General features: G+C 55.0%; 1 protein-coding gene across 1 annotated transcript in view; it reads left to right on the forward strand.

Moving 5' to 3' along the window:
- The window catches only part of OBSCN (obscurin, cytoskeletal calmodulin and titin-interacting RhoGEF), a 55,438-nt gene extending 27,485 nt beyond the window's left edge, over nt 1-27,953 (forward strand). The window contains exons 36-60 of the mRNA XM_036032801.1: nt 5,475-5,553; nt 5,781-5,905; nt 6,071-6,268; nt 6,534-6,566; nt 6,784-6,882; nt 7,073-7,288; nt 7,654-7,726; nt 8,024-8,088; nt 9,032-9,151; nt 9,300-9,439; nt 9,804-10,004; nt 10,132-10,214; nt 10,389-10,562; nt 11,285-11,441; nt 11,741-11,857; nt 11,930-12,094; nt 12,181-12,339; nt 12,462-12,639; nt 13,143-13,256; nt 17,987-18,154; nt 18,497-18,599; nt 18,921-19,050; nt 19,835-19,949; nt 22,928-22,970; nt 26,202-27,953. Coding sequence (XP_035888694.1) covers nt 5,475-5,553; nt 5,781-5,905; nt 6,071-6,268; nt 6,534-6,566; nt 6,784-6,882; nt 7,073-7,288; nt 7,654-7,726; nt 8,024-8,088; nt 9,032-9,151; nt 9,300-9,439; nt 9,804-10,004; nt 10,132-10,214; nt 10,389-10,562; nt 11,285-11,441; nt 11,741-11,857; nt 11,930-12,094; nt 12,181-12,339; nt 12,462-12,639; nt 13,143-13,256; nt 17,987-18,154; nt 18,497-18,599; nt 18,921-19,050; nt 19,835-19,949; nt 22,928-22,970; nt 26,202-27,309 — 4,163 coding nt within the window. The 3' untranslated portion in view covers nt 27,310-27,953. The remainder of the gene's footprint in view (nt 1-5,474; nt 5,554-5,780; nt 5,906-6,070; nt 6,269-6,533; nt 6,567-6,783; nt 6,883-7,072; nt 7,289-7,653; nt 7,727-8,023; nt 8,089-9,031; nt 9,152-9,299; nt 9,440-9,803; nt 10,005-10,131; nt 10,215-10,388; nt 10,563-11,284; nt 11,442-11,740; nt 11,858-11,929; nt 12,095-12,180; nt 12,340-12,461; nt 12,640-13,142; nt 13,257-17,986; nt 18,155-18,496; nt 18,600-18,920; nt 19,051-19,834; nt 19,950-22,927; nt 22,971-26,201) is intronic.
- Nucleotides 27,954-27,987: the final 34 nt, after the last annotated feature.

The following is a 27,987-nucleotide window of genomic DNA, read 5'->3' on the forward strand; positions in this document are numbered from 1 at the left end:
GTTAAAAAAACTTCTGCTCTGAGGAAGACTGGTGTGCAGAATGAAATGCTGCAGGCTGGGAGAGAATGTCTGCAAACCATACATCTTATAAAGGACTTTATCTAAACCATATAAAGAATGCTCAATATTAAAGAGTAAAAAATGTATAAAAATCCAATTAGGACAGGAGTGTGTGCAGACATTTCATGGGAAAGGACATGGAGATGGCAAATAAGTGTGTGGAAGGTATCTGACAGGAAAATGTAAATCAGGGCCCAGCAGGGTGCCTCTGCACAGTCCTGGGTTGCTAACATAAAAATGGTGCTGCCAGCCCTGCATTGGAGGGGTGGAGTCAGGGGACGCCCCCATGGACTGCTGGTGGGAGGGAAAACCAGTGCAACTACTCCAGAACTCAGTGTGTCTGTTTTTACAAAACTAATCATGTACTTACTATGTGGCCCAACAATCATTTTATTGGGCGTTTATTCAAGAAATGAAAACTCAAATTCATAATGCAACCTTTACCCAAATGCTCATAGTAGCTTACTCCTAATAGCCAAAAACTAGTAATGATGCACATGTCCTTCATGGTTAACTGTGTCCTATGGAGTGCTACTCAGCAAGGTAAAGGAACATGTTATTGACACATGCAACAGGTGTCATAAAACTGCATGTTATTGCATGAATACATGCACACTCGATGGAGTTCATGTGAACCTTATAAAATCTGAACCAGGTTGGCAGGTGGATCAATGTCACCATTTATATAGTTCAGAGAAAAGTTAACCTTGCCAGAAACTGGGTGAAGGGTATATGGGGTATATAACAAGTCCACTATCTTAAATGAAATGGGAGTACACACAGGTGTCATGCACGACACTTCTGTTCCTGAGCTCTTTCCACCCAGTGCCCCTTTCTTCCTGCCCGAAGGGCATCTTCTAACATTTTTTGTAGACTGTGTATGCTGGAAGTCTCTCGGCTTTTGTATGTCTGAAAAAAATGTTCTTACTTTTATTTTGTTTTGAAAGATATTTTTGCTAGGACAGCTTTTTCTTTCCATACTTTAAAGATGTAGCTCCATTGCCTGCTAACTTGCATTGCTTCCAGTGAGAAATATGGCATTATTTGTTGTTTCTCTGTATAGCTTGTCTTTTCTATTGGGATTTGAACTATATTTGTTTCTCTATATAACTTGTCTTTTCTATTGGGATTTGAACTCCTTTAGATGGTTGCACACCATAAAATTCAACATTTAAAAATATATAAAGAATTCCCAGACAGCAGGCAGATGCAGAGTGCTTTCCCACCTTATTGAAGGCTCCCCGCTGGGTGTGGGGCCCCATGGGGATGCGCTTATCTGACACCCAGGAAGCTGGTTCTGGCTCAGAATCCTCGGGCACCCAAAATTCACCCCAGGTGAGAGAGAAAGTCTAAACAGTGCAGTTACCACAGAAATGTCAAGGAGTTCCTGCCTGCCCCAAAAGCACCAGGCTCATGTGGTTTCCACAGGATTCTCCCCCACCCCAAAATAAAGTGCAATTGCTATAGAAAAATGTATAACACATTGGTTTTTAGTATATTCATGAGGTTGTGCAACCATCACTGACAACTAGTTCCAGAGCATTTTCATCATCCCCAGTGAAACCACGCATCCATCGGCCATCACACTCGACCCCCCGGCCACTGGAAACCACTAATGCACTTCTGTCTCTGTGGATTTGCTTATTCTGGACATTTTACGTAGTAGAATCATACAACATATGGCCTTTTGAGCCTGGCTTCTTTCACTGAGCATGTTTCTAAATCTATCCATATGGTAACATATATCAGTACTTCATTCCCTTTTATATAAAGCTGAAAAATATTCCACTGCACATGAACTTCTTATCCAATCGTTGCATGACATTATCCCTCAGTGCTTTTTGGCTGTTATGAATAATGCTTCTATGAACAGTCATGTTCAAGTTTTTGTGTGCACATGGGTTTCAGTTCTCTTGGGTTTGTAGCTAGGAGTGGAATTCCTGGGTAACATGGTGACAGTATCATTGACCTTTAGAGGAACCTTCAAACTGGTTTTCCACAGCAGCTGCACCATTTCACACTCCGAGCAGCAGCGATGTTGGGGGCTCCCAGTTTCCCCACATCCTGGCCAACACTTGTTATGTTGATTTTCTAAGTAACAGCCACCCTAAGGGGTGTGAGGTGGTGTCTCACTGTGATTTTTATTGCATTTTCTAGTGATAATGACTTTAGGTGTTGTTTCATGTGCTTATTGGCCATTGGTATGTTTTCTTTGGGTAAGTTTCTATTAAAATCTTTTGCCATTTTTAAATTGGGATATTTGTTCCTTTTAATTTTGACTTGTAAGAGTTCTTTTTATATTCTGGGTACTAAACTTTGATCAGATGTATGATTTTTTAATAATTTCTCCCATTATGTGGGTTGCCTCTCCACTTTCTTAATGGTGTCCTTTGATGCATGACTTTTTAATTTTGATAAAGTCTAGTTTATCTACTTTTTCTTTGGTTGCTTGCACTTTGGTTGTCATATCTAAGAATCCATTGCCTAATCCAAGGTCATGAAGATTTACACCTATGCTTTCTTCTAAGAGTTTTATACTTTCAGTTCTTACAGTTAGGCCTGTGGTCTGTTTTGAGTTTATTTTGTATATGGTGTGAGGTAAGGGCCCAACTTCGGGTTTTTGTTTTTTTTTTCATGTGGAAATCCAGTTGTCCCAGCAGCATGTTGAAAAGACTATTTTTTGCCATAAAATTATCTCAGAACTCTTGTTACTCTTGTTTCAAATTAATTCCCACAGAATGTGTGGGTTTCTGATTCTCAGTTCCATCCCACTGGTGTGAACGTCTGTTGTTATGGCATTGCCACACTGTAGCTATGCAGTAAGTTTTGAAATACAGAAATGTTAGTCTTCCAAGTTTATTCTTTTTCAAGATTGTTTTGAACAACCTGGATCTCTTGCATTTTTCTTTATGAATTTTAGGATCAATTTGTCAATTTCTGCAAAAATGGTCCCTGGACACTTTCAAAGATTTTCTTTGTATCCTTGGATTTGAGTAACTTGATTATGATATACTTTGGTGTACTTTGGTGTTCTTTATGTTCATTAAGCTTCTTGGAATTTAGGGTTTATAGTTTTCAGTAAGTTTGGGGTGTTTTTGCCATTATTTCTTCAAATGTTTTTCCTTTTCCTTTTGTTTGGTGACTTCAGTTATACATATATCAAGCCACGTGAAGCTATAGTACAAGCTCACTGATACTTTTAATTTTAAAACTGTTTTTTTTCTGTGCATTTCATTTGGCTTTTTCTATTGCATTGTTCTTTTCTTCTTAGTATCTAACCTGCTATTAGTCTCATCTACTGTATTTTTTATCTCCAGAACTTCTACTTGAGTCTTCTCTCCATGTTCTATGTCTCTACTTAATTTTTTGAGCACACAGAATACCGTGTGATGCCCACATTAATGTCCTTCTCTGCCAGTTGCAACATCACATCAGTTCTGATTGATTATTCTCCACGTGGTAGGTCTTGTTTTCCTACCTTCTTGTGTGTCTGGTGGCTTGTGACGGGGTGCCTGACACCGTGAGTCTCACTCTGCTGGGAGCCGATGCGGTGTATTCCTGCAGGTCTCCTTGAGCTGGGCTCTGGAAACAGGGACTTCCTTAGAAGAAGTTGTTCCTGTCCTGGGGAGAGAGTAGTCAGGAGCTCCTTCCAGTCTTTCTGTGGCCCTGTGCCCCTCCTGCACTGACCCTCAGCCTCTCAGAGGGCTTTTCCCTCCCAAGGGTGCGTGCTGATGACCTCTCGAGGGAGGGGCTCTGTGCCGCTTCCTCGGCTCTGGTTTTCTGTACTGTGGACTCCAACTACCTTCTGTCCCCTCAACCTGGCTATCCCTCAGTTTCCTCTCTGAGGCCTGGAAACTGGAGGCAGGAAGCTGGGGCAATCACAGGGCTCACCTTTGTTTGCTCTCTGTAAGGGATCAATGTCCTTACTTGCTTAATGTTGAGTGACTTGAAAACCATTCTGATGGTTCTGTGCCCAGTTCTGGTTTTCCCCATGACAAGTAATTCTCTAACACCAGCTGGCTGACCTACAATTTAACCCTGTTCTGACATTACCTACCCGGAGAGGGCATCAGGCCCCACAGGTGAAGGCTCAGTCCCACAAGAGCACCCTGCTTTCAGATACCAATGGTAAGCCCAGGTTGCCCCCTGTGCTTGTGACTGATCAGCCACCTCCTCAGGTTTCAGTAATTTGCTAGAGTGGCTCACAGAACTCAAACATTTACTCACTAGGTTGCTGGCTTATTCTAAAGGATACAGCTCAGGAATAGTCAGATGGAAGAGGTGTGTAGGGCCAAGCCTGGAGAAGGGACCAGGGACTTCTTTGCTCTCTGAACCTTCCACTCTCCCTTTATCTCCTTGTATACACTGACCCGGAAGCTCTCCAAACTGCAGCCCTTCAGGTTTTCACAGAGTCTTCATTACACAGGCATGACTGAGTCAACCTCCAGCCCCTCTACCCTCCCTCCAGAGACTGAAGCTTCTGACCCCCTGATCACAGGGCTGGTTCCCCTGGCAACCAGTTCCCATCCTTAGTGGCCGTAACAAAATCTCCTCATTCACATAAACTCAGGTGTGGTTGACAGGGGCTTGTTATGAATGTGAAGGAAACTCCAAGAGTTTTAGGAGCTCTGTGCCAGGAACGGTACAACACCAAATAGATATTATTTACAATGAATCATAACATCATTGCCATTGTTTCATGTACTTTGTTTATTTGTTTGGATTCTTTCAGCTGCTGGGAGGGTGTCTTAATTCATGCTGTTCTAATTTAGTGCTGCAGACTGGGTGGCTTCTGAACAATAGGAGTACATGAGTGTCTCTCAGTGTTAGAGGCTGGAAGTCCAAGATCAGAGTGCCAGCTGAGTTCTGAGTGGCGGGTGGCCCCTCCTCGCTGTGTCCTCACATGGTGTGAGGAGAGCTGTGGGATCTCTTTCATAGGGCACTGACCCCATTTCTAATGGCCCCACCCTCATGACCTAGTCACCTCCCAAAGACCCCACCTCCCAGTGAATTGGTGGCGGGGGTGGGGCACACAAACATCCAGTCCCTGAGGCACCATTGTGGCTATGAGTGGAAGCCCCAGCTGAGGCCCAGATACAGCAGACTCTGTCCTCTAGTGCAACAGAATGGGAAGAGGCAGCCACTATCCCTGCCTGCCATTTATGAAGCCCAGAGTCACCCCATGTTTGCAGTTTGTTGGGTCATGTACTTAGTTATAGGCCTGGAACTTGGGCTGGTAACAGCCAGGGGGCAGGGAGGGGCCACAGGGTAGCTGTGTCCCCATAACTTCTGACTCAGGAGGATAAGTGGTTCTCAGAGACAGCCATGCAGTGAGAACCACGTGGCCCCTGGGGTGGGGCTGTGCCTGGGCAGAGGAGGCACAGCCCGGCTCTAGCTTCACACTTCATCCCTAGTGACCAGCACTGACTACGACACTGCTGCAGATGCCACAGAGACTTCGTCCTACTTCAGCGCCCAAGGCTACCTGTCCAGGTGGGAGCCATTCAGGGATGGGCAGTGCCCAGCAGTCTGGCAGCCCTAGCCCTGGAGTGTGGGTGGCTGCGCTGGCTTATAGTGACAGAATCCCAGACCTGGGGGCTTCACCTGGCCATGTGGCCTCTGTCCAGCATGTTAATGGGGGGCCTGGGAAGCCATCTAGGCCTGATCCCACCAGGGCCCCTCACCTGTCCACATCACACTGCCTCTGTGTTCTCTGCCAGCCATGAGCAGGAGGGTGCAGAGTCTATGTCAGAGGAGGGACAACTGCCCCAGATAGTGGAGGAGCTGAAAGACCTCCAGGTGGCTCCTGGCACACGTCTGGCCAAGTTCCAGCTCAAGGTGAAAGGTGAGGGGAATAAGTCTGGAGGGCCAGGTGTTGCCTCCCCCCCGCAGAGGTCAGACCGTGACCATGGCCCAAGGGGTCTCCAGGTATCCTCTTCCCAGGCCAGGGGGAGGGCACAGTGCCCGCTGGCAGGGGACCTGTGCTGACCACTCCCCCTGTGGTACCAAGGCTACCCAGTGCCCCGCCTGTACTGGTTCAAAGACGGGCAGCCCCTGGCTGCTTCCACACACATTCGCATGGTGGACAAGAAGACACTGCATGCCCTGGAGATCCTCTCAGTCACTGGAGAGGATGCTGGCCAGTACTCGGTCTATGTCAGCAACACCGTGGGCGCTGCTTACTCATCTGCTCGGCTACTGGTCCGAGGTGGGTGCTTGCTGGGACTGATGTCTGCCTACACCTCTCCCTACTGCACCCCCCCCCCCCACAATGGCAAGCATGGGATTAGGCCCACGGTCATTACCCTGTGTGCAGAAGTGCAGTGGGGGAGCAGATAGCTCCCTGCCTGGTTTCAAGAAGGTGCTGGGTACGGGAACGGGAGGGTATCCTTGGGACCCCACCCTTTGAGCAGGCCCTGGCCCAGGTAGGAGGCACCATCACACCTCAGGTCTGACTTTCCTGCCTCTTTCAGGCCCCAGTGATGCAGAAGAGAAGCTGGCAGCAGGTGAGCTGAGTCCTGACCTGCAGAGGGGCACTGGAGGTTCAGCAGGATGGTGTGGGGATACCTATCAGGTGGAGGGAGAGAAGCACACTGGGAACAGGCTGCAGGGACAGCCACCCGGGCTGGTGGGGGTCTGGGCCTGAAGGGAGCGGCAGAGCCCAGGCACCACATAGGGCTGTGGCTCTGTACTGGTTACCAGCAGCCGTCTGTGTCTCCCCAGTTGTGCAGCAACAGCTGGTACCGCCCCGATTCCTGGAGAAGTTCACCTCCAAGAAGGTGAAGAAGGGCTCCAGCATCACTTTCTCCGTGAAGGTTGAAGGTAGGGCACCCTGCCCTCCCCACCCAGGATCCCCAGGGAGGCTCAGAGCAGCCTCTTCCCCACTCAGAACCTCCAGAGGACTCAGAGCAGCCCCTGCCCATCTCAGGGCCCCCCAGAAAGGGTGGGAGGCACCCCTCTAGAGCCCCCTTCTCAGTGGGGGCTGACTGTCCATCATCCACTCCTGCCCCAGGTCTGCCGGCCCCAGCTGTGCATTGGCTGCGGGAGGAGGCAGAGCGGGTGCTGTGGATTGGCCCAGACACACCAGGCTACACAGTGGCCAGCTCAGCCCAGCAGCACAGCCTGGTCCTCCTGGATGTGGGCCGACAGCACCAGGGCATCTACAACTGCATCGCGTCCAATGCTGCTGGCCAGGCCCTCTGCTCTGCCAGCCTACATGTCTCTGGCCGTGAGTGGGCATGGGTGGCCTGGTGGGTGTGGGAGGGAGCTGCCTCCACTGGGAATTTGCACCCCCTCGCTGAGACCCCACCGAGACCCCTCCCCAAGCACAGGCCCCGAGCAGTCTCTTCCTGGCCCTGTTCAGCCCCTCTGTGGGGTGGAGCATCAAGTGTGGACTCATTCCTGCCCCTAACACTGGGGATGGGGTGGGTGTAGGTCCAGTCGGGATGCCAGGAACTGCCTTTCTTGGAGGCTCTGAACAGATGGGCTGAGGCCCCCAGGTGGGGGTGGCCCAGACATCCCAGGCAGAGGTCCCCACCAAAATCATCTCAGCGGGCTGGGCATCATCCTGGCAGTCACCTGTCCTTCTGACAGTGCCCAAGGAGGCAGAGGAAGTGGGGGAGACAGCTGGGGTGAAGGAGGCCCTCATCTCTACCTTTCTTCAAGGGTGAGTGAGGGGCTGTACCAGAGCTAATAGGGGTGGCTTGGGGGCCCTGGCCCTGGGGTGGGGGATAGCACACTGTTGGAAAGGGAGCCCCACCCTGGGCCACAGCCTGGCTCTGTCCCTTGTAAGCTGTGTGGCTTGGGCCAGCCCCCAATCTCTCTGTGCCTTAGTTTCCCCATTATAAAATCAGTGCTCCCCAGGGCCTAACCGTGGCACCTGGCCCACTGCACTCAGACTCCCTCCCAAGGGTATGGGTGGTGGGCCTACTCCAGGCCCTCAGGACACCTCCACCCTCTCTAGGACCCAAGCTATCTCTGAACAGATGCTGGAACCTGCAGGTTTCACTGATCTTGCTGGGCAAAAAGGTATGGGGGCACTCAGGCGGCCTATTCCTAATTTGGGGTGGAGGGTGGAGGACGCTGCCTGACCCCATGTGGCCTACAATACCCGCTCTCCCAGCTTTGGGCTGGGGCTCCTCAGATGCCCCTCTGGGCCCCGTTCTGAGCTCTGGTTGCCTTTGTACCTGGCCAGTCCTTGGCTCAGCTCTCACGTTCAGCCATCCAGCTGGCTGTGTGGTGCCCAGGTGAGGGGTAGCTGGTTGCCCAGTCAGAGCTGGACTAAGTGTCCAGCCCCTTCCCGGGCACCTGCACAGTATATTCTGGAGCCTTGGTATATTTTTCACTTTTCTATGACAAGTATTGATCTGCACAGAAAAAGAGAGGACAGAGCTGTGTGCCCATCACCTACCTTTGGGTCACTTCTCAGGTGACCTGCACCTATCCCCTCACGGCCCTCATTCACCCCTGACCCCAGTCACGGAGGCTTGTACCCCCTCAATCTCCACACCCTAGCGCTAGATATCTAGGTTCTGCCCCTACCCTTCCCAAACCACCCAAACCCCTTCCCAGACAAACTTCCAAGTTGATGCACCCAAGAGAAGAGGCACAAACCCCACTGGGGGCTTCAACATCTTCATGCGCTTCCCCCATCCTAGCCTGTACCTGGCTTGGCCCTGAGCTGCCCTGGCCTAGTGCCCTGCAGCCGTGCTAGCCACCCTCATTCCTAACCACCCAATGCCCCTCTCCTGGGCCCTGCATCCCTGCATTTGTAGCCCCTCAGTCACACCTTGGCTCAGACACCTCTGAGCCATTAAAGCCCCTTATTCTGGTTGGCCTATCTGCTTCTGGCAGCATAACCCCAAGCCTGTGTGATCCCATCTTCCCTGAACCCTGAGCTCAGGGCAGGCCTTCAGGGAGTGTTCAAGCTTGTCTGCAGTGCATGCTGGCTGAGCTAGGGTCTGACCACCAGGAGAGCCCCTGGCACCCAAGGCCCGTGGCCACTTGTCCCTGGCCGAGGTGGGCACGGAGGAGTTCCTGCAGAAGCTGACCTCACAAATCACAGAGATGGTGTCGGCCAAGATCACTCAGGGTGAGGGATCTTCGTGGAGCCAGATCTTGGGTGGAGGATGGTGGTGGCGGTGATCCAGGGTCAGGGCCCCCCATACCCACACCATGGAGACCCATGGGGAGGGACGCAGGGGCTGTCCTTCCCAGTATGACATGCCCTGCGCCCCTAGCCAAGCTGCAGGTGCCTGGAGGTGACAGTGACGAGGAGTCCAAGACACCATCCGCATCCCCCCGGCATGGCCGCTCCCGCCCCTCCTCTATTGTCCAGGAGTCATCCTCAGAGTCGGAAGATGGAGACTCCCGGGGAGAGGTGCAGCAGGGGCAGTGGGCTGGGGGGCATGAGGCTGGCGAGGGAAAGCAAGGGTGGGGAGGGAACTGGGCCCTCAGGGGGCCAGGAGGAAGAGGCTGGAAGTGCACATCTGAACAGCTGACATACTACTACGCCCAGGACACCCCCACATCCCCAAGGCTCGCCCCTTGTCACCCTGGAGTGGCTTTAACTAGCACCCCTTTTGTGTTTCCATCACAAAAATCAGTTGGGCCTGTTGTGTAATTTCACAGAATCTCAGGATGACTCCTTCCTCCCCATTCACTACCAGGGGCCCTGTGGCTTGGGGCCATGAGAGGCCCTGCTGGCTCCTTTCTGGGTCTGATCTCAGCACCCCTTCCTCCAGATCTTTGATATCTATGTGGTCACAGCTGACTACCTGCCTCTGGGGGGTGAGCAGGACACCATCTCGCTGCGAGAGGGTCAGTACGTGGAGGTGCTGGACTCAGCCCACCCTCTACGCTGGCTTGTGCGCACCAAGCCCACCAAGTCCAGCCCCTCACGACAGGGCTGGGTGTCCCCTGCCTACCTGGACAAGCGGCTCAAGGTACCTAGACTGCCGGGGGGGGGAGGGTGGTTGTCCTGGGATTGTCCCCTGATGAGTATGGGAACCTGACCCCCACAGGGCCAGGCCAGCACCAAGACCACCTACGACCCTCTCTGTTCCTCACCAGCTATCGCCTGAGTGGGGGCCTGCTGAGGTCCCTGAGTTCCCTAGGGAGGCTGTGTCTGAGGATGAGTACAAGAGGCGGCTGAGGTGAGGAGCCATGGTGTGTGTGTGGGGGCACTGAGCAGTCTTTGCCTGGTGACTTCATGTGGTGGGGCAACCCTATGGGGGTGGCTCCTCCACTGTGTCTGGCCCTTGGCTGCATGTGAGGGGAGGTGCCTGTTTAGCCCCTGAATTCCTGGTCCCCTCACACTCTGCCTCCAGCTCCGTCATCCAGGAACTGCTGAGCTCCGAGCAGGCCTTTCTGGGCAAGCTGCAATTCCTGAAGAGCCACCACATGGAGTACCTGGACCACTGCCCCCATGTACCTGCCGCTGTGGCTAGCCAGAAGGCTGTCATTTTCCGGAACATTCAGGAACTCAGCCACTTCCACAGCAGGTGGGCAGGCCTGTGTGCATGCATACACATTTACACACATGTGGACACATGCCACATGCGGCACACACGCATGCACGATACAGGCACTCACACTCTCATACACATGCACACGTACCCACAGAGCTGGGCCTTGGAGTGGGCAAGAGCCAAGAAGAGAAAGAACTGCGGTGACCTGATTTACTTGTGGGCATACCACATCTCTGTACGAGGATGCATGCCACCCCCGGGAACGCAGGTGTGTGCACCTGGCTTACCCATGGAGTGCCTGCAGCAGTCCCACCTACTGCAACCTCTGTACATAGGCACACACATGTGTGTGTGCTCATGTGCCCTAACACACACATGCACGGGTTACACGGGCATACATGCACATACACATGCATGGCTTTAAATGCCTGGGAACGTGTTACATGTGCACAACACATGGTGCATATCCACATATGTATACCTGTACACTTGTGCTCATGCACCTACACACATATGCCCAAATGTATAGTGTGTTCCCTTGCATGTCTGCACACATGTACATGCATGGCTGCATACATGTACACACCCTCAAACACCACACACATATGTTCCCTGTTCCCATAGCCCTTGTTCACTTCAATCCCAGGAGCCAGTGGGACTAGGCCCTGGCAGGAACCTGTTTCCTCCCAAACCTGAGGGCTGGAGCTGGGTCATGGGTTGTGGGCAGGGTCCTGACACTGTCCCTTCCATGGCAGCTTCCTGCAGGAGCTGCAGAGCTGTGACACGGATGATGATGTGGCCATGTGCTTCATTAAGAACCAGGTGGCCTTTGAGAAGTACCTGGAGTTCCTGGTGGGCCGAGTGCAGGCCGAGTCGGTGGTGGTCAGCACAGCTGTGCAGGAATTCTACAAGGTGCCCCTTCCCCCGATGCTGCTGGGCCCATCTCCAAGATCATTTTCCCTGACAGTGCCCTGCCTCTCTCCCCACCTGCCAGGGACCCCCCACCAGCTTGTACAGGTCCCTGGGCCCTGGCTTAGTGAGTAAAGCAGCTAGAGCCCCCTGAAGTTTTTCCCACCTGTCAGTGAGCAGCCATTGAGGGGAGGGCCCACCTGGGAAGGAGGGAATATGTGCTTGCTCTTGGGACCTGGGTGACATGAACTACCCCTGGGCCTCACCCTGATGACCTGAAGCCCACTCTGTGGTTCCCACAGAAATACTCAGAGGAGGTGCTGTCGGCTGCTGACCCCTCACAGCCACCCCCACCCCCACTACAGCACTTCCTGGAGCAGCCAGTCCAGCGGGTCCAGCAGTACCAGGCCCTGCTCAAGGTAAGTGAGCTGTCCCTTGCCCTCACTACCTTGTCCTGCCCTGTGGTACACCCTGACCTGATGTCTTTCCAGGAGCTGATCCGCAACAAGGCTCGGAACCGGCAGAACTGCACGCTGCTGGAGCAGGCCTACGCAGCAGTGTCTGCCCTGCCTCAGCGTGCTGAGAACCAGCTGCACGTGTCGCTCATAGAAAACTACCCAGGCACCCTGGAAGCCCTGGGCGAGCCCATCCGCCAGGTCCGGGGTGGGCGCCATGTGGGGTGGGTTGTAGGGCAGGGTGGCGGCTGTGCCCCAGGTTGACCAAGGGCTGACCACTCTCCCAGGGCCACTTCATCGTGTGGGAGGGGGCACCAGGTGCAAGGATGCCCTGGAAGGGCCACCACCGCCACGTCTTCCTGTTCCCCCACCACCTGGTAGTCTGCAAGCCCAGGAGGGACTCACACACTGACACCTTCAGCTATGTGTTCCGGAACATGATGAAGGTCTGTGGGCATTGGACAGCCTGGTGGGGTGGGTGTGGGGACAGCTGATGGGTGTGTGAGGGAGGCCTAGGCTGGTCTTCTGGCCACATCCATGGCAGTGAGCCTGCCTCCTCCCCCCACAGCTGAGCAACATCGACCTGAACGAGCAGGTGGAGGGGGATGACCGCGCCTTCGAGGTGTGGCATGAGCGGGAGGACTCGGTGCGCAAGTTCCTCCTGCAGGCACGGACTGTCATCACCAAGAATGCCTGGGTGAAGGAGATCAGCGGCATCCAGCAGCATCTGGCCCTGCCTGTCTGGCGTGAGTGCCAGTCCTGGTGTGGAGGCCAGATGCAGGCTCAAACCTTTCAGCCAGGACATCTGGCTCAGGGACACCCAGGCCCCAGCCCCTTCCCTGGTGGCTGCCTTCTAGGACAGATGGCTAGCTCTCCCCTCCATCAGCTCAGCCTCCCTATGTGCTAAACTGGGGTGCTGGACTGGCTCTGACCCAGGTGGGGACATTGGGTCTTATTCAGGGGCCCCCAGCACACAGTAGATGCCCAGGGGTTTAGAGGTGTGAAGGTCTGACCCCTGGGTCTCCTTTCTCACCTGGAATGGGAGAGGCTCCTTTTCAACACATTAACCTCTCCATACTCCCCACCACTCCCCAAGAACACCCAGCCTGCCTATGATTCAGAGCCCGTTCGGGCCCACTGTGGAATCACAAGGACTGGTGTTTGTAGCAGCCACACCCTTTGGCCTTGGGACTTCTAGCCCTGCTGGGGGTGAACTGAGGGCCCAGGTATATGGTATGTGTGTCCCCAGGGCCCCCAGATTTTGAGGAGGAGCTGGCCGACTGCACAGCTGAGCTGGGTGAAACAGTCAAGCTGGCCTGCCGTGTAATTGGCACACCCAAGCCCGTCATCAGCTGGTACAAAGGTAGGTCCCCATGGCCTACAGGTGCTGGCCCTGCCACATGGAAGAGCAGCCCAGAAGGAACTGAGTTGACCCGAGACCTAGGGTGCCGCCTGGTCAGGGGTTGGGTGTGAGGGACAGGCCTCCTGCCCCAGTTGCCTGCTCCCAAATCAAGGAGAGCCAGGCCAGGGCAGAGGAGGTAGGACAGAGGGCAGTTCAACTGTCAGAGGGAGCTGCCTTCTTGGGGCGGAGACGGGCAATAGCGGAGAGACAGATGTGTGATGTGCCAACCGAAGAACTAAGACAGAGCCAGGCACACATGTGTGAAGGTTCCAAAGGGCAGTGAGGGGGCCAGGAGGCCAGGAGGAGGGGGTGCAGAGGCAAAACATTTGGGAAGGAGGGCTGCTGTGAGGGCTTAGGCTTGATCCGAGTATAATGGGAGCTGCAGAGAGTCCAGGAACACTGAGGTTGGGGTCCCACAACCACCTTCCGGGTCAGTGATTCACCAAAAGGACTCACAAAACTCAGCAGAGCCTTTCCACTTAGGATTCCAGTGTATCGCTATGGAAAGCGGCAGAGTGCAGGCGGGCTGTGTGGACAGCTCTTTCAGCTTTGGGTCTGCTGTCTCTGAATCCCTAGTTCGGGGTGAATGTCCAAGTCCAGTCCTGGTTTTGGAGGCATCATCGCAGGGCCATGGATCCTTCTTGTCCTACTTGTCCACAACTAGCCCGGGTGCTTGTTCACCCACGAAGGGCTGAGGATGGGGTTGAAGAGGACACCGGGGCATTGTGCAGGGACATGCAGGAGGGGCCATCGCTGTGCCTATAGTCAGAGCTGCACGGCTGAACTGGTGGGTACAGCAGGTAGTTGCCAGCGGTGGCTTCAGAGAACTGCCTGGGGCCTCCCTTCTGGAGGGAGACCTGCTGGCCCATGTCCTGGGGCCTGTGGAAGTCTCCTCCCAGACACCTCACACTACACAGAATGTCTGCAGCTCAGCTGCCCTTCCTACCATCCCTCCTCACTCAGAACTTTTACCTGGGTGAGGTGTCTGGGAGGGTGGGCTAATAGGGACAAGGCCATTCATAAAGTCACCCAGAAGTGACTCTGAACCCCTTTGGACTGGGCTGCTCCCAGGAGTATGTGCAGGCTGGCCACTTGTGAGAAGAAAGGAGGATGCACCTCAACCCAGGCAGTCAGGGTGGGATCCTGGGCTCTGATTGCGGTGGGCGGTCCTCGGTCTCTTTCATCCTGGCTGTCACCCACTGAGACCCCAGAGGGGTACCCTTCTGAGGACAGCTGTGTCCAGTGAGTGAAAGGGGCAGTTGGACAGTTGGTTTGTGCTGACACATTGGTCAAATGGCAGGTGGTCCAGGTGGCCCACAGCCATTGGATCAGAGCTGGCTGTCGGCTGACCCAAAGCAGCATCAAGGTGGGAAATACCACAGTAGCCTCGGGAGGCACTGATCTGCCAGGACAGAGGTCCTCTTCATGCGATGTGCCCCCTATCTGGACGAGAGTATTTCTCGGTAGTCCTCTGTGTGGCCTGAAGTGGGGTCAGTGCCATGCACCCTGTGGCAGCTCTATGTGGAACCTTGGTGACTTGAGTGGGAGCCCCCTCAGTGATCTCTTTGCCTCCATGGCTCATGGCCTCAAGGGAGGGAGTATCTTTTACCAGGCCATCTATAGTTTGTTAAATGGCAACACAAACAACCAGGCCATTCTCAAAAGTTCTAGGACAGGAAGAACAGCATTGGGCAAAAGATTTTCTAGCAGACAAAATGTCCTCATACAGTAGGAGCTGAGTGTTGAGGGCAGAGGGCCAAGCTCTGATCCAGCCCCAGGTAGCTGCCAGGGAGCCAAGAGCACTGGAGACATGTGTTAGAAGCCTTGCCGCATGGATGCACCTCAGATCTGTGATAGCCACGTTATCTGGAGCCACAGAGCAGGGACTACATTGGGCTGGTGACAACCTACTCCTCCTGGCTATGGCCTGACCCTTTACCCCAGCTACCTCATGTCACATGGGAGGCCTAGAACCTCCTTTCTCTCCAACCTGGAAACAGACTGTGGGGCTGGGCAGTTACATGCTCCCTGCATGGGCATCCCCCCAGGAGTGTCTGCTCCCCATGTTTGGAGCAGGGAATTCCACAGCACACATCAGGGTCTAGTGGCAGGAGCCACAGCTACAGTCCCCTGACTTGGCCTCAAGGCGACACTATCTTCCTGGAGAACCAGCAGCCTTGAGAAGATTCCATCGTTGGAATCCAGGCACCTGTGTCTCGTAGATCTGTGACGGTCCGACTTCTCCCCCTGCTCAAGGTCCTAGCCGTATAGGATGGGCACAAAAGACCTTTAGTCCCTCTCGCCCAGTGAGACTAACACCACTCCTGATCACTTTTCTCTTAAAGCTGTGGAGGTTGGGTGGAGGAGGAAGAAGGGGCCAAGCATCAGGGATGGAACCGTCCCAGACACACTTCCGCAGTTTAGTGACCTGCAGTGCTTTGGGCTTGCCCAAACCCTAACCCTAACCCTTTGATGAGCGTGTCCACTTAGCAAGACATCTCAGACCTCTCTCCTTGAGGGCTGAACAATATGTCTGAGGAGGCAGGGACACCTGTCAGAACACACACCCCTGTAGGCCACCCCCTCCCACTGTCACCAGTGTTCTACAGTAGATGCCACCCAGGCTCCACAAGTGTGTGCCAGCCATTGATGTCTCCCATAGTACTTTGTGCAGAGAGGTGTCTCATGCCAGGACCTGCTGCCCATACCTGGTTCTTCACTGGCACCTCAGAAAGAACCCTCCACGCATGCATGCCTGGTGCCTATCCTCGTGCCCAGAGTTCTCACTCACTCCTGCCCTCTGCCCACTGGGGTTGATGATGGCCCAACACAGGTTGTAGTGTCTGTTGATGTTTTGGAAGAGGACTGTATATGCAAACCCTCCCTGAATGCTGAAGGAGCCAAGAGACCAGTGAACAAGGCAGACCAGTCTAGCTTGTCAGTTAAAGAGTTTAACAGCAGACTTACATACAGAAATGCAAGATGGTCAGGTGTCCATCCTTCACCTTCCTGACTCTTTTATAGCCAGTGGATAGATGGTTGGGTAAGAAGTGTTTAATCTAAGGGGAGGGAGACTGCCAGGTGCTAAGAGGGTCTGACATAGGAGCTGGTTAAGAGACAGACAAGTCAAGGGAAAATTACTCCAGAAGCAGAGCATGGAGCTCCCAGGGGTGGGGGCCAGGAGTCAAGGTGGCCCATTAGCTTTAGTAAGATCAAGCTCTGTCCACATTGTTGGGAGGTGGGGCGACCTGCAACTGAACCAACAGCACCAAGGAGAGAGCGTGTCAACCAAGGCACCCAACCAGGAGGAGACTGCCTCTGAACCCACTTCTGGGTGTGCAAGCTGAGGCCACCCACCCAGTGCCTCTCCATTCACAGGAAGTAAGCAGGGTGGGTTTCCTGCCCAGCTGACCACACAGTTGGGTTGACATGTTCACCACCAAGTCCCGTGGACCTCCCTCAGGTCCTATTAACTGGCCACCTTCTTTCTCTTCTGGAATGATGTCTCTGACAGCATCCCTTTCTGGTCACCAAACTGAGTATCGAGCTGCAAAGTGTCTGCCAACCAGACACAGATACAAGCTGCAGGTCAGGGACAGAAACTGCTGGTCACAGAAAAGTACAGTGTTTTTGGTCAGTTGCCCTGATCTCCACGACCAGGGCCAAATATTAGCTGCACACAGTGGACTGCACTGCAGGAGAGACCCTGAGTTTGAGGAGGGGCTGAGCTTTTATGGAGCTGCTGACACACCTGCCCATTTGTTCTCCAGAGAGAGAAATACTTTGCAGGCTGTAAGGAAGGAGAGGGCTCTGTCCCTGCTGCCCTGGATGCTGCAGGGGTCTCACACAAGCCCTTGGGAGCAGGGTGGGCAGCATGGGAATGCAGGAGAGGCATGGAGAGCTGTTTTCTGACAATAGGATGAGGACTGAGAATGGACTCTTAACCAAGAGGTGTTCTGTGGGGGATGGAAGCTGAGGGGAGGGGTTTTGGGAGGCAATGAGAAGGCAGCTCTGGAAGCAGGGAGAGAGTGAGAACAACTCTCCTGGAACACAGTACAGCGCATTGGAGAAGTAGGGTGTGGCTGGAGCCTTTTTTTTTGTATATGTTAAAGTAATTTTTTAAGATTCCCTATGAATTAAAGGCCAAGATGCTGGTTATGAACTATTGTAATTTAAACCACAAATGCAGAGCTATTATGAAGTGTTTGTTTATGGAATTATATGTATTTATGGCGGAAAGAGTTCCTCTGAGTGAAAAGTACATATCTCTCCCAGGAAAGAAACACATTATAGGCACAAATGTTAGGTTGGGTGGGTGTTTGGACAAGGGTGATTAAAGAGATGGGGTGTGTCCGAGTGTGTCTGCTGTGAGGAGCCATCAGTGCCTAGGAGTTGTCTGGAAGTCACACTTCATTGGCAAGGTGGTTCAGGGTCTGCTTATTGGAATAAGACATCTGTTGCCTTCAGGTAAGAGCTTGCCCTCCAGAGGCTGCACTGTGCACACAGAGGTCTGGGGAAGTGTTCGGGGCTCCTCAGCTTGGCCAGTGGGACCCTCAGCAGGAAGCCTCGTCTGGCCCTTGTGCTTTAGGGCTGCTCTCTACTCCCCATCACCACCTGTGACTTTGACCCCCAGCAAGCCCAGACAATCATCCCCATGAGGCCCCTCTGTGACAGCCCTCCCTCCTTTCCAGATGGGAAGCCAGTGGAGGTGGACCCTCACCACATTCTCATTGAAGACCCGGATGGCTCATGCACCCTCATCCTGGACAACCTGACTGGCGCTGACTCTGGCCAGTACATGTGCTTTGCAGCTAGCACCGCTGGCACAGCCAGCACCCTGGGCAAGATCCTGGTGCAGGGTAAGCCTGAGAGGGAGGCTGGGTGTAGGGCACCTGGGCGACATCCACTGCAGCAGCCCAAGGGGTGCAGACATTCGGAAGGAGCTGGTGGGTGCTGTGGCTCTCTGACCCAGGTCTGGGGGCTCACTGTCAGGTGGGGTCCTGCACCTTATGCTATCTCTCATTTCTCTCTCTGTGTACCTGTCTCTCCATCTTTGTCTGTCTCTGTATCTCTTCCTCCCTCCGTCCTTCTGTGTCTCTCACTCTCTCTGTGTATGTCTCCCTCTGTTCCTATCTCTGTCGCTGTGTCTTTCTCCATCTCTCTCTGTCTCCCTTTGTGCCCCATTCCCTGCGGGCCTTCAGTTCCTCCACGGTTTGTGAACAAGGTCCGGGCAGTACCTTTTGTGGAGGGAGAGGACGCCCAGGTCACCTGCACCATCGAAAGTGTCCCACACCCTCAGATCAGGTGGGCTGGGGTGATGAGGGGGTGGGCCTGCCTGGGGCAGCCACTTCTGTCTGAAAATCAAGGGTGGGCAGCATGTGCACAAGGTCTGGATGGGTAAGACAGAAGCTCGGCCTTTTGGATAACAAGTGGGGGCCTTGGGACCAGTATATTCTGACATAGCCCTAGCAGCAGCAAGGAAGACCCTGCCAGCTGGATATGGGCAGGCGGTGTTCAAGGGGGTGGGCACTATAAGGGCACCCTGACCAGAGGGATGGGTGAGGGAGGGTCATGAACACAGGGGACTCGGGAGAGGTCCCAACTGACCACCAGGGCTGGCTTCAGGTGGTACAAGGATGGGGCCCTGCTGTCCCCTGGTGGCAAGTACCGGACTCTAAGTGAGCCACGCAGTGGCCTGCTCAAGCTGGAGATCCGGGAGGCCAGCAAGGAAGACGTGGGCTACTACGAGTGCGAGGTGAGGAGGAGTGCAGGAACATGGCTGGGGGCTTGTCATCATCAGCCAGGACACATGATGAGAGAGGGGACACCAGACTCACTGTCACCCACCATCTATGATAACAAAGGGAACACCAAGGCTCACTGACACCCATCATCCATGATGACACAGAGAACCCCAGGTTCACTGTCACCCACCATACGATGATACAGGGAACCCCAGACCTGCTGTCACCGACCAATCGTAAGGTGCAAGCAGGGCTCCATAAGGGGCCTGGGTAGGGTGTGTCCTCAGTAGTGTGGGACAGTGTGCAGGCCTGGCTCCGCCCTGGCTCCATCCTCCTCTGAGATGGTGCTGCTGGTAGCCTGGGGCAGACCGGGGTGGGTCTGGCTTTCATGTCATGTCCTGAGGACACAAATCGTCTTGTCAGCTTGGGCCCTGTCCAATTTGGTTACTCTTGGCCACTCATGATGACTTAAATTTAAATCTGTTAAAGCTAACTCTAAGTAAAGATTCAGTCCATTTCCTGTGTTCAGGGCCCACAAAGCTGCCATTTGGAACAGTGGGGACAGAGAGTGCCCTCCACCATCATGGGATCCTGGGCAGTACTGGGTCCCTTTGGGGACATGGTAGCTACTGTAGGACTCTGTGGCCAGGCTTTAGGATGTGGCCAGGCTTTAGGACTCTGACACACAGGAGCGGGTGCCCCCATGCTCTAGCCAGTCCTTACATCCCCAAAGAGGTGCACATGGCTCCTTGGGAAGCTGTGGGCCCTCAGTGGCTCCTACTGTCCGTCCCACAGCTGGTGAACCGGCTGGGCTCGACACGGGGTGGCATGGAGCTGGGTCTGCAGAGCTCCACACTACAGGCCGGGGAACAGCGCCACCACCGGGAGCACACCACTGCCATGGTGGAAGGTAGGTGCAGCCACTGAGGGTCTCAGCCTCAGCCTCAGCCTGGCTGGATTCTCTGTACACCTGGGCTGGGTGGGGTGAGACCATAAGTCCTTCCAATGAGGGCATGTTCCCTGGAGAAGAAGTATCAGGGCTATGGAGGAGCTGCAAGGCCCCAGACTGGAATAGCAGGTGTGGGGAACAGTTGGTGGTGGTCCATAAACCCAGAACCCAGGCAAGGCTGGAGGGGCAGCCCGGGGGTTGGAGACTCAGGACCTGCTTACCATCCCCAAGGCCAGACCTGAGCCTGAGCAGTCCGCTAGGCAGAGGCCAGTGAGTCCTTGTGGGAAGGGCATGAGGGGCAGTAGATGGGACAGCTCCACCTAAGAGGGGTCTCTGCCAAGTGCAGAGTATAGGCTGCTGGATTCCAGCTTGGCTCCTGGGAGAGGCAGCAGGTGTCAGAGCCTGGTCCCTCCACACCAGATTGGCTGTCCATGTTGAGCACAGCCCCTGGCTGCCTCTGGGGTCCTGGTGCTGCCCCTGGGGTCCTTGGAGAGCGAGGGGTGGGCCAGACTGCAGGATAGGCCTCTTCTGGGAAAGGTGTGGTGCTGGGCAGGAGGGGAAGGGCAGGGAGATGTTTCCATTCACATGCACGGTGGCTCCAAGGTCCCGGCTGGGTGTGGCAGGGGATGGCCAGGATGGAGACGAGGGCAGCTGGCACCTGTCCTGGGCCTGCTCAGACTGAGAGAGCAGCTTTATGGGGCTTACGGAGCAGGCTACCACCCCAGGGAGAAATTCTTCCAGTCTGAGCTGTGCCACCTGGAGGGGCTGTCTGGTAAGGTGGTGAGCCTCCCATCCCTGGAGACATGCAACACAGGCTGGGCCAACAGCTGGTGCAGCTGTAGCTTTCATAGCAGGACGAGTTGAAATAAGTGTCCTTCCAAGTTCTGAAAGTTGGCTTCAATGATCTTTGGGCCACTGGATCCAGTACTTCCCAGGGCCCAATGTCTGGGGGCCACTGTCTATCTCGATCCTCACAGATTCAGGCCACCTAGTGCTCAGAGATTGGCCTTGGGGCCTTGGAGGTCCTCCAGGGCCTTTCGGGGACCCTGCCCTCTCTGTTCCTCATCCCCTAGAGGGCAGCCTGCACCGGCTCAGCCAGGTCCTGCCGGGAGCCCCCGGGGTGTCTATGGCACTTCTGCGTCCTGCTGGGTGGTATCTCATGGGGATGTGCCAAGCAGGGGCCATGGCCATGGCACACCCTGTTGGTGGGTGATAAGTGCGTCTGACAGAGTCATTCACTTTGCTGTCACCATGGATCTTTTTCTGTCAACATTCCACAACTGTGTGCAGGAACCGGGGCTATGCCTCACTCAGGGAGATGGCCGTACTCGTGAACCCTGGTGTTGGAGCCTCCCACCTCCTGCTTCCTAACCCTGTCCTGCTGCTTCATTGTTAACCTGGTGGCCCCGCAGCCAACTGGCCCTGTGGGGTGGGCACTGCCCCCTCGCTTGTGAAACTGCGCTGGGCTGGAAGCCCTGCTTTGCAAGGCTGCACCCTCCCTGTGGTCGCCAGCACTCAAGGGGCCCAGGGCCTGTCAGGTGGCAGTCAGGTCAGGGACAAAGTGCAGGGTGCCAGGCCACCACTCCCGAGAGCAGCAGGACAGGCCCCGGCCAGGAAGGGTGATAGACAGGGCGCTGTGTCTCTGTTGCTCTGTGCACAGGGTCTGGCTCTCTCTGGGTCCCACTTAGACCACACACATGGCATTTTGGCTGATCCTACTCTCCTCCAGTGGGTTGCACTCCCTCCAGGAAGCAGCTTACACACACAGACACACACATCAGTGTGCATACACATGCAGGCAGACATATATTCGTGCACACATGCAGTAAGTGTGGTTCCCAAATGTGTGTCCCAGTGTGGCACACACTGACACAAGTAGCATATCCAATTCACACACACCTAACCAGAGACAAGCTCACATGCTCTCGGTCGCCTAAGGTGCACCTTACTCCACGTGGCATGGCAGCACAGCAGAAAACCTGCAGACCAGGGGCAGAGGCCCTGTGCCTTGGGCCCTGCTGCCGGAACTTTGAGCCTTCCCTTCAGTCTCCCTGCAGGACGGTGACAAGGGATGTTGAGATGTGAGGGTGCTGGTAGCTGTGGAATGCTTGCTGTCCATGTGGGCAAGACCGGGTAGGACATCTGTGTGCCAGACCCAACCCTGCACAGAAGCGACAGGGAAAGAGGACTTAGATGGTTGGGCACCCTGCTGCCTGGTCCTGTCTCCCTCGCAGGACGGGGACCGTAGGCCCTCTCCCGCTGACTCCAGAGAGGAGGAGAGCCTGGTGCTCCTATTGGGAGATTTAGGTCTCCCAGCTCCCTTGGAGTTCAGGACCCTGACAGGAACCTGCAGGCTGCTCCCAAGGGACTCCGTGGTCTCCTGCCATACAGCTCAGATGTGCTTCCACCAGGACTCCAGTCATTCTCTCCTAGAGACACCTTGATCTCTAGGATGTTTTTTGTTTCTTTGCATCAGCCATCCTGGTGCTAGTTTGGCTGCTTGCTCACTCTGCAGCTGCAGGCTATTTCTTCTCCTTCCCTAGCTCTCAGTTCCTATGTCTGAAAAGTCAGACTTTGGGCCTGACAAATTCCCAGTGCTTCCTAGGCACATGGCTGAAGGAGAAGCTGGGATTTTTCTGTGTGGGCAGCTTAGGCTGTCCCTGAAGCCCCTGCAATACCCTTAAGAGGGACAGGGGTGCTGCCCTCCTGTGGCACACATTGTTGCCATGTTCCTCAAGGCACACATGGTCACCATTTCAGAGGCAAGGGAGCTGGGGCTCTAAGCAGAGGCAGCCATTCCTGCCACACACTGCCAGGCAGGGCTGGGAGCCAGGGCTCCAAAGCTGAGAGGCTTACCACGCTGCCACACCACTCAGAGAGCTCAGCCCAAAGCGCTGGCTGATCTGTAACCCTCGCTATTCCGACTGTTTTCTTTGTAGTCACTGAGCAGGAGACTAAAGTCCCCAAGAAAACCGTCATCATGTAAGTGCAGGCGTGTTGCTAACCTTCCCTCTGACTGCAGTGCCCCCTGCATGCCCACTAACCCACCTGGACCTTGCCTGTGTGGTCTGGCTGCCTGCTCGCCTGACTGTCGCCCTTATAGCCTTTGCTTGCCACACAGAGGGGAGCACCTTGCAGAGTCCCAGGCAGCTGCCCTTCCCCTGGGATCATGGCCACCTTCATGCTGCTGACCTCTCTCTTCCAGGGCCTCAGAGCCCTCACCATGGCTGCCCTGCCTCTGAGGGCAGACTACCCCCACATACTTCACAGTGTCTCACCCAGGGCTTGGACCCAGAGTCTCACCAGTTGGGGTGGACTTGGGACCGACAGCTGTGTCTCAGGGTGCTAGTGGTAGGTTTCTGCCCTTCAGCACCCTGGGACCTAGGGCATCACTGTTCAACAGAACTTCCTGTGACAATGGAAACAGTGCATATTTACATAGCCTCCCACAGCAGCCACTAGCTGCATGCAACTATTGAGCATTTAATAGTGTCTAGTGCAACTGAAGAACTGAATTTTATCTAATTTTCACTAGTTTGATTTTAATTAAAATAGTATAATCATAGTAGACAACACAGCTCTAGGGATCTTAGAAGTCTCCAGGTCCAACCCTCACATTGGGAAGATGATGAAACTGAGGTTCAGAGAAGAGAGGAGTGTTGGTTAAGGTGACTTATGATTAAAAGCTAGCTGAGAACCCATTTCCCTGGTGCCACACCCACTGTCCTTCCTCATCCTTCAGTGCCTTCAAGGCTGAGGGAAAAGCCACATGGCTATTCATAAATGGATAGCACAAGAGGTCCAGAGCTAGCTGAACCCACAGAAACAGGGTTAGTTTTGGCCTGGACACCCTGAGAGGATTTCCAGGAGGAGATGTGTACAGGTGGAGGTGGTGGAAAAGCTTGCCAAAGCTGGGAGGTGAGAATGACTGTTGTTTCCAAAGGCCAGGTGATGAGAACTCTGGGGTGGGTAACCTCCTAGCCCTCTTAAGGGACCAACCGTTGGTCACATCTCTGGAGAATCCCATGTTCAGATGTTTGATGAGATCCTGGGTTGATCTTTCCTTGACCTGCTTCCTCTTCCCACAAAGCAGGCCACCCCCCCCCCCCGCCCCATCCCCAGCAGAAGGGGCTGCCTGGGGCAGCAATGAAAGGCCCACGGCTGGCACTCCACAGCCTGACCCAGATCAACTCCACATCTCATCCTGGAGGGGATTGTTGTTCTTGTTTACATTCAATGTAGACAAATGGATCAGCACAGATGGGGCCAGACGGCCCTGGGGGAGGCATCAGAGATGACCAGTGCCAGTGGGAGGCTGGATGAGGCAGCTCCTGGCCCCCAAGTTCATTGTGTTCCAGGCTGCTGGAAGTTGCCACCCATGCCTTGCAGGAAGTGTGGCCCTTCAGCTTGAGGAGAGGAGAGGGGCAACTGCCTGGCCTTGCATGCCCCCACCAGGGGCATACTGTACCAGGAGGGACAATGGGGGGCCAAGCGGGCCAGAAGGAAACTGGCTCGGAGAGACAGAATGCCACTGCTGCTGGGTACCCCCATGCTGTGCCAGTGGCCTCAGAGCAGGAGGCCCACGTGCCTTCATGGGGGCAGCAGTGAGCCCAGTAGAAGGGGGTGGCTTCTAAAAAAATCTTTACTGGAGAATTTTAGAGAGAGGAAGGGCAAGAGAGAGACAGGCAGAAGACAGACGTTGATATGGGAGAGAAATATCCATCAGTTGCCTTCTGTATGTTCCCTGACCAGGGACTGATCCTGCAAACTTAGGGTGTGTGGGATGACATTCCAGTAAACTGAGCCACTGGCCAGGGCTGCACCAGGAGAGGGTAGCATTCGGAGGAGTGAGCCAGCATTCTAGTTGCACCTGGCTCCCTGTCCTATCTCAGCCTGAGGCCTGAAGATGGGGCCCAGCCCAGGTCCTCCCAACATTCGTACCTCTGGGCCTGAGTGTGAGGCTGGAAGGCAGGCCGCAGCCACACACCCCAGTTTCCCATCAGTTAAGTGGGAATAGTATTTCCCCTTTGCCAGGTGAGGGCTGGAGGGGCAGGACTTGTAACTGCTACACACCCTGAGTTGTGGCCACACATCTCAGGCCCTGCCTAGATGTCACTGCTCCTGGGTGCAGCTCCGAGCCAGACAAAAGTAAAGCTGGAGAGAGAGACAGCACCTTAGTCATGGCAGGCAGCTGGCGACAGCACTGAGTTGTCAACCATTCTCATGTCAAGTCTTCCTGCCTGGGCCTGAGAGGAAAGACAGGGCCCAGGAAGGCTTTCTGTCACTCAGCCCATCTCTGCTTCCTGCCTGTCACTCACTGCATCCTTAGCGCCCAGTTCAGTGGTACTGGATGGCAGGGGAAGACCTGGCTGGCTGGTGGGCGGGCTTCTGACTGTTGGTCTGGGGCAAGTTTTGAGCATTTTTTAGCCTTGTAGAATTAGGTCAGACCTGTGCCCCCACTGCTGCTGCAGAGTCCCCAGTCAGCACCCCATGTACACTCACATGCAACTGGCCTTCAGCTCTGCCTCCTTTCCTCTGCTATCCCCTATTTTGGGAGACAAAGCCCAAGAAGGGGAAAAGCTAGTCCGAGGTCACAAAGCCTATGACAGCAGAATCACATTCCAAGCCAGGTATCCTTGACTAGCATCATAACCCAGATCGAGGCCAGGAACACAGGCTGCATGCCAGGGCTCTGACAATCCTCACCTGGACCAGCACCTGTGGCATCAACTGCCCAGTCTGTCCCTGCCCTCTGAGAGCTTACTGGGGAACACCCCATCCCATGATGCAAAGCACAAAACACTGGTGGAACTGACAGGGAGGGCTGTGGGGCAGTACCTGTCCATCAGCTCTTCGAGGAGGACTGGCATCTCCCAAATGGGGTTACCATGAAAGGGAGGGAACACTGGCCCAGAGGAACACTGCAGATTGGACTTGGTCTGGGGTTTGGGGGCACCGGTGTGATGTAGCGATGTCTTAGCCCCTGTCCAGAGCCTCTGGTTGAGCAGATGAGACTTTGTTTGTTTCTTTGGTTCTCTGGCTGGAAGTTCTAGAGACTGAGCTCAAATGCACATGTAGGAGCTTGTGCAGTGTCACCATTTGCTTGCTGACACACTAACCTGAGCTCTCGTGCTGGCCTTGCATGTGCAGTGGCATGGGTGGCAAGCTGGGCTACGGTCTCTGTGCCATTCCCTCTCGGCCCTCTCCCTGCAGAGAGGAAACCATCACCACCGTGGTGAAGAGCCCCCATGGCCGTCTCCAGTCCCCCAGCAAGTCTCCCTCACTCTCGCCTTCCCGCCGCCCTGCCAGTCCCTCCAGGCCAGGCCTGTCAGCCCCTGAGCTGCTGCACTCACCAGGGGTCGGCCAGCTCTGCAGGCCAGGGGTGGAGCCAGGCTGGAGGCCCACTGTACCCATGCTGTACGTGACAGAGCCTGGAGCCCACACGCCGGCCCTGCCCAAGGGCACTGGGCCCCTTTCCAAGTGGGTGGAGGTCGAGGAGACCATTGAAGTCCGGGTGAAGAAAACAGGCCCGAGAGGTGCATCTCCAGCCAGAGAGGTGCCCAGCAGTTCGGCGGGGTTTCTCTTCACGCTGCCTGGTGGGACCCCAGGAGGAGACCCCAACACAAACAACTCCAACAACAAGCTGCTGGCCCAGGGGTCCCTGCCCCAGGGCAGAGTCGTCTGTGTGAGCGCTGGACTGGAGAGCCCTGAGCTGTCCCCTCCCGGGGCTGCTGAAGAGGAAGCCCCTCTGGAGGTGCAGGATGGGGCAGGTGTCTGCCTGACAGAGGAGCCCCTAAGAGCCCATGACCTTCGGGGTTACGACCCCAAGATTCTCACACACGATGGCTGTGTGCTGACGCTGGCTGACCTGGAGGATTATGTGCCCCGAGAAGGGGAAACCTTTGGCCGCAGCAGCCCCATGACCGGTGCTTCTGATGATCCACCCTGCGAAGTTTCAGTGCTCCAGAGAGAGATCCGTGAGCCCGTTGTGGGGCAGCCCATCCTGCTCAATGTGGGGCGCCCACCAGGCCCCCAAGGGCCCCTTGGCTTCTTCAGCCACCTCTCCCAGGAGGGGGCTCCATTAGGGCCTCAGGTCTGCGGCCGTCCTGGCACCTCCTGTGTGCGGGAGACCTGGGCTGAGGGTCCCATACCCTGGATGCCGTCCTTCCGCACCCAGGTCCATCGCTCTGCAGACAGTGGCCAGAGTAGCTTCAAAACGGAGGTTTCCACCAAGAGGGCCAGCTTAGGGACAGTGGGCGAGACAGTCACCCTGCACCTTCGTCGGGACGGGGATGAGGGCCCCAGCCCCTCCCAGGGATAAGGCTGTGGTTGTGGTCGAGGGCACAGGCAGCTGGGGGGTCAAGACAGGGACTCTCTTGGAGCCAGGAAACTGCTGATAGGGCTGTCGGCTGCTGTGGCCGCGCAGGGGGAGCAGAAGGAGAGGCCTGGCTTTGAGGCCTAGGGCCCGGCCTGGCATCTGCACCCACATGCTTCACAGCTGTCCTGTATTTGGGGCTCAGGAGAGAGGCCTGAAGCCAGCACCTCGGGACATGTGCTCTGACCCTGCCCTTGTTCTCCAGCAATTCAGGACTTGAGCTGCCCATCCTCCCACCAGGTGCTTCCTACCTCATAGGGGGTCTCCAGCTGAGAACACTGTATGCACAGCTGTAACCCACATTATCGCAGTTCTGTGGGAGCAACAGGGAGACCAGCTCTGGCCTGTGTCCCACTTTGCTTGCTGCGGCACAGTCCTGCCCCATGCGAAGGTGCTCAGTGGGGCTTCCCTGAGGGCACATCTTCCCTGTGGACACTTTTCTCAGCCTCCAGGAAGGCCGGCTGAGGCCCACTGGGGCCCATGCTACAGACCTCTCGGGCCTCCCCTGCAGAGTGGGCTGGAGTCTGTAGGTGGGAAGCAGCCCCTGTTAGTTAACTCCATGATGATAATAAACTGGCTCCTGCACCCCATATTCTGCGCCTTCTTTCTTCTTCCAGTGGCTCT

The sequence above is a fragment of the Phyllostomus discolor genome, chromosome 8 (assembly GCF_004126475.2).
Source record: "Phyllostomus discolor isolate MPI-MPIP mPhyDis1 chromosome 8, mPhyDis1.pri.v3, whole genome shotgun sequence".
Taxonomy (NCBI): Eukaryota; Metazoa; Chordata; class Mammalia; order Chiroptera; family Phyllostomidae; genus Phyllostomus; species Phyllostomus discolor.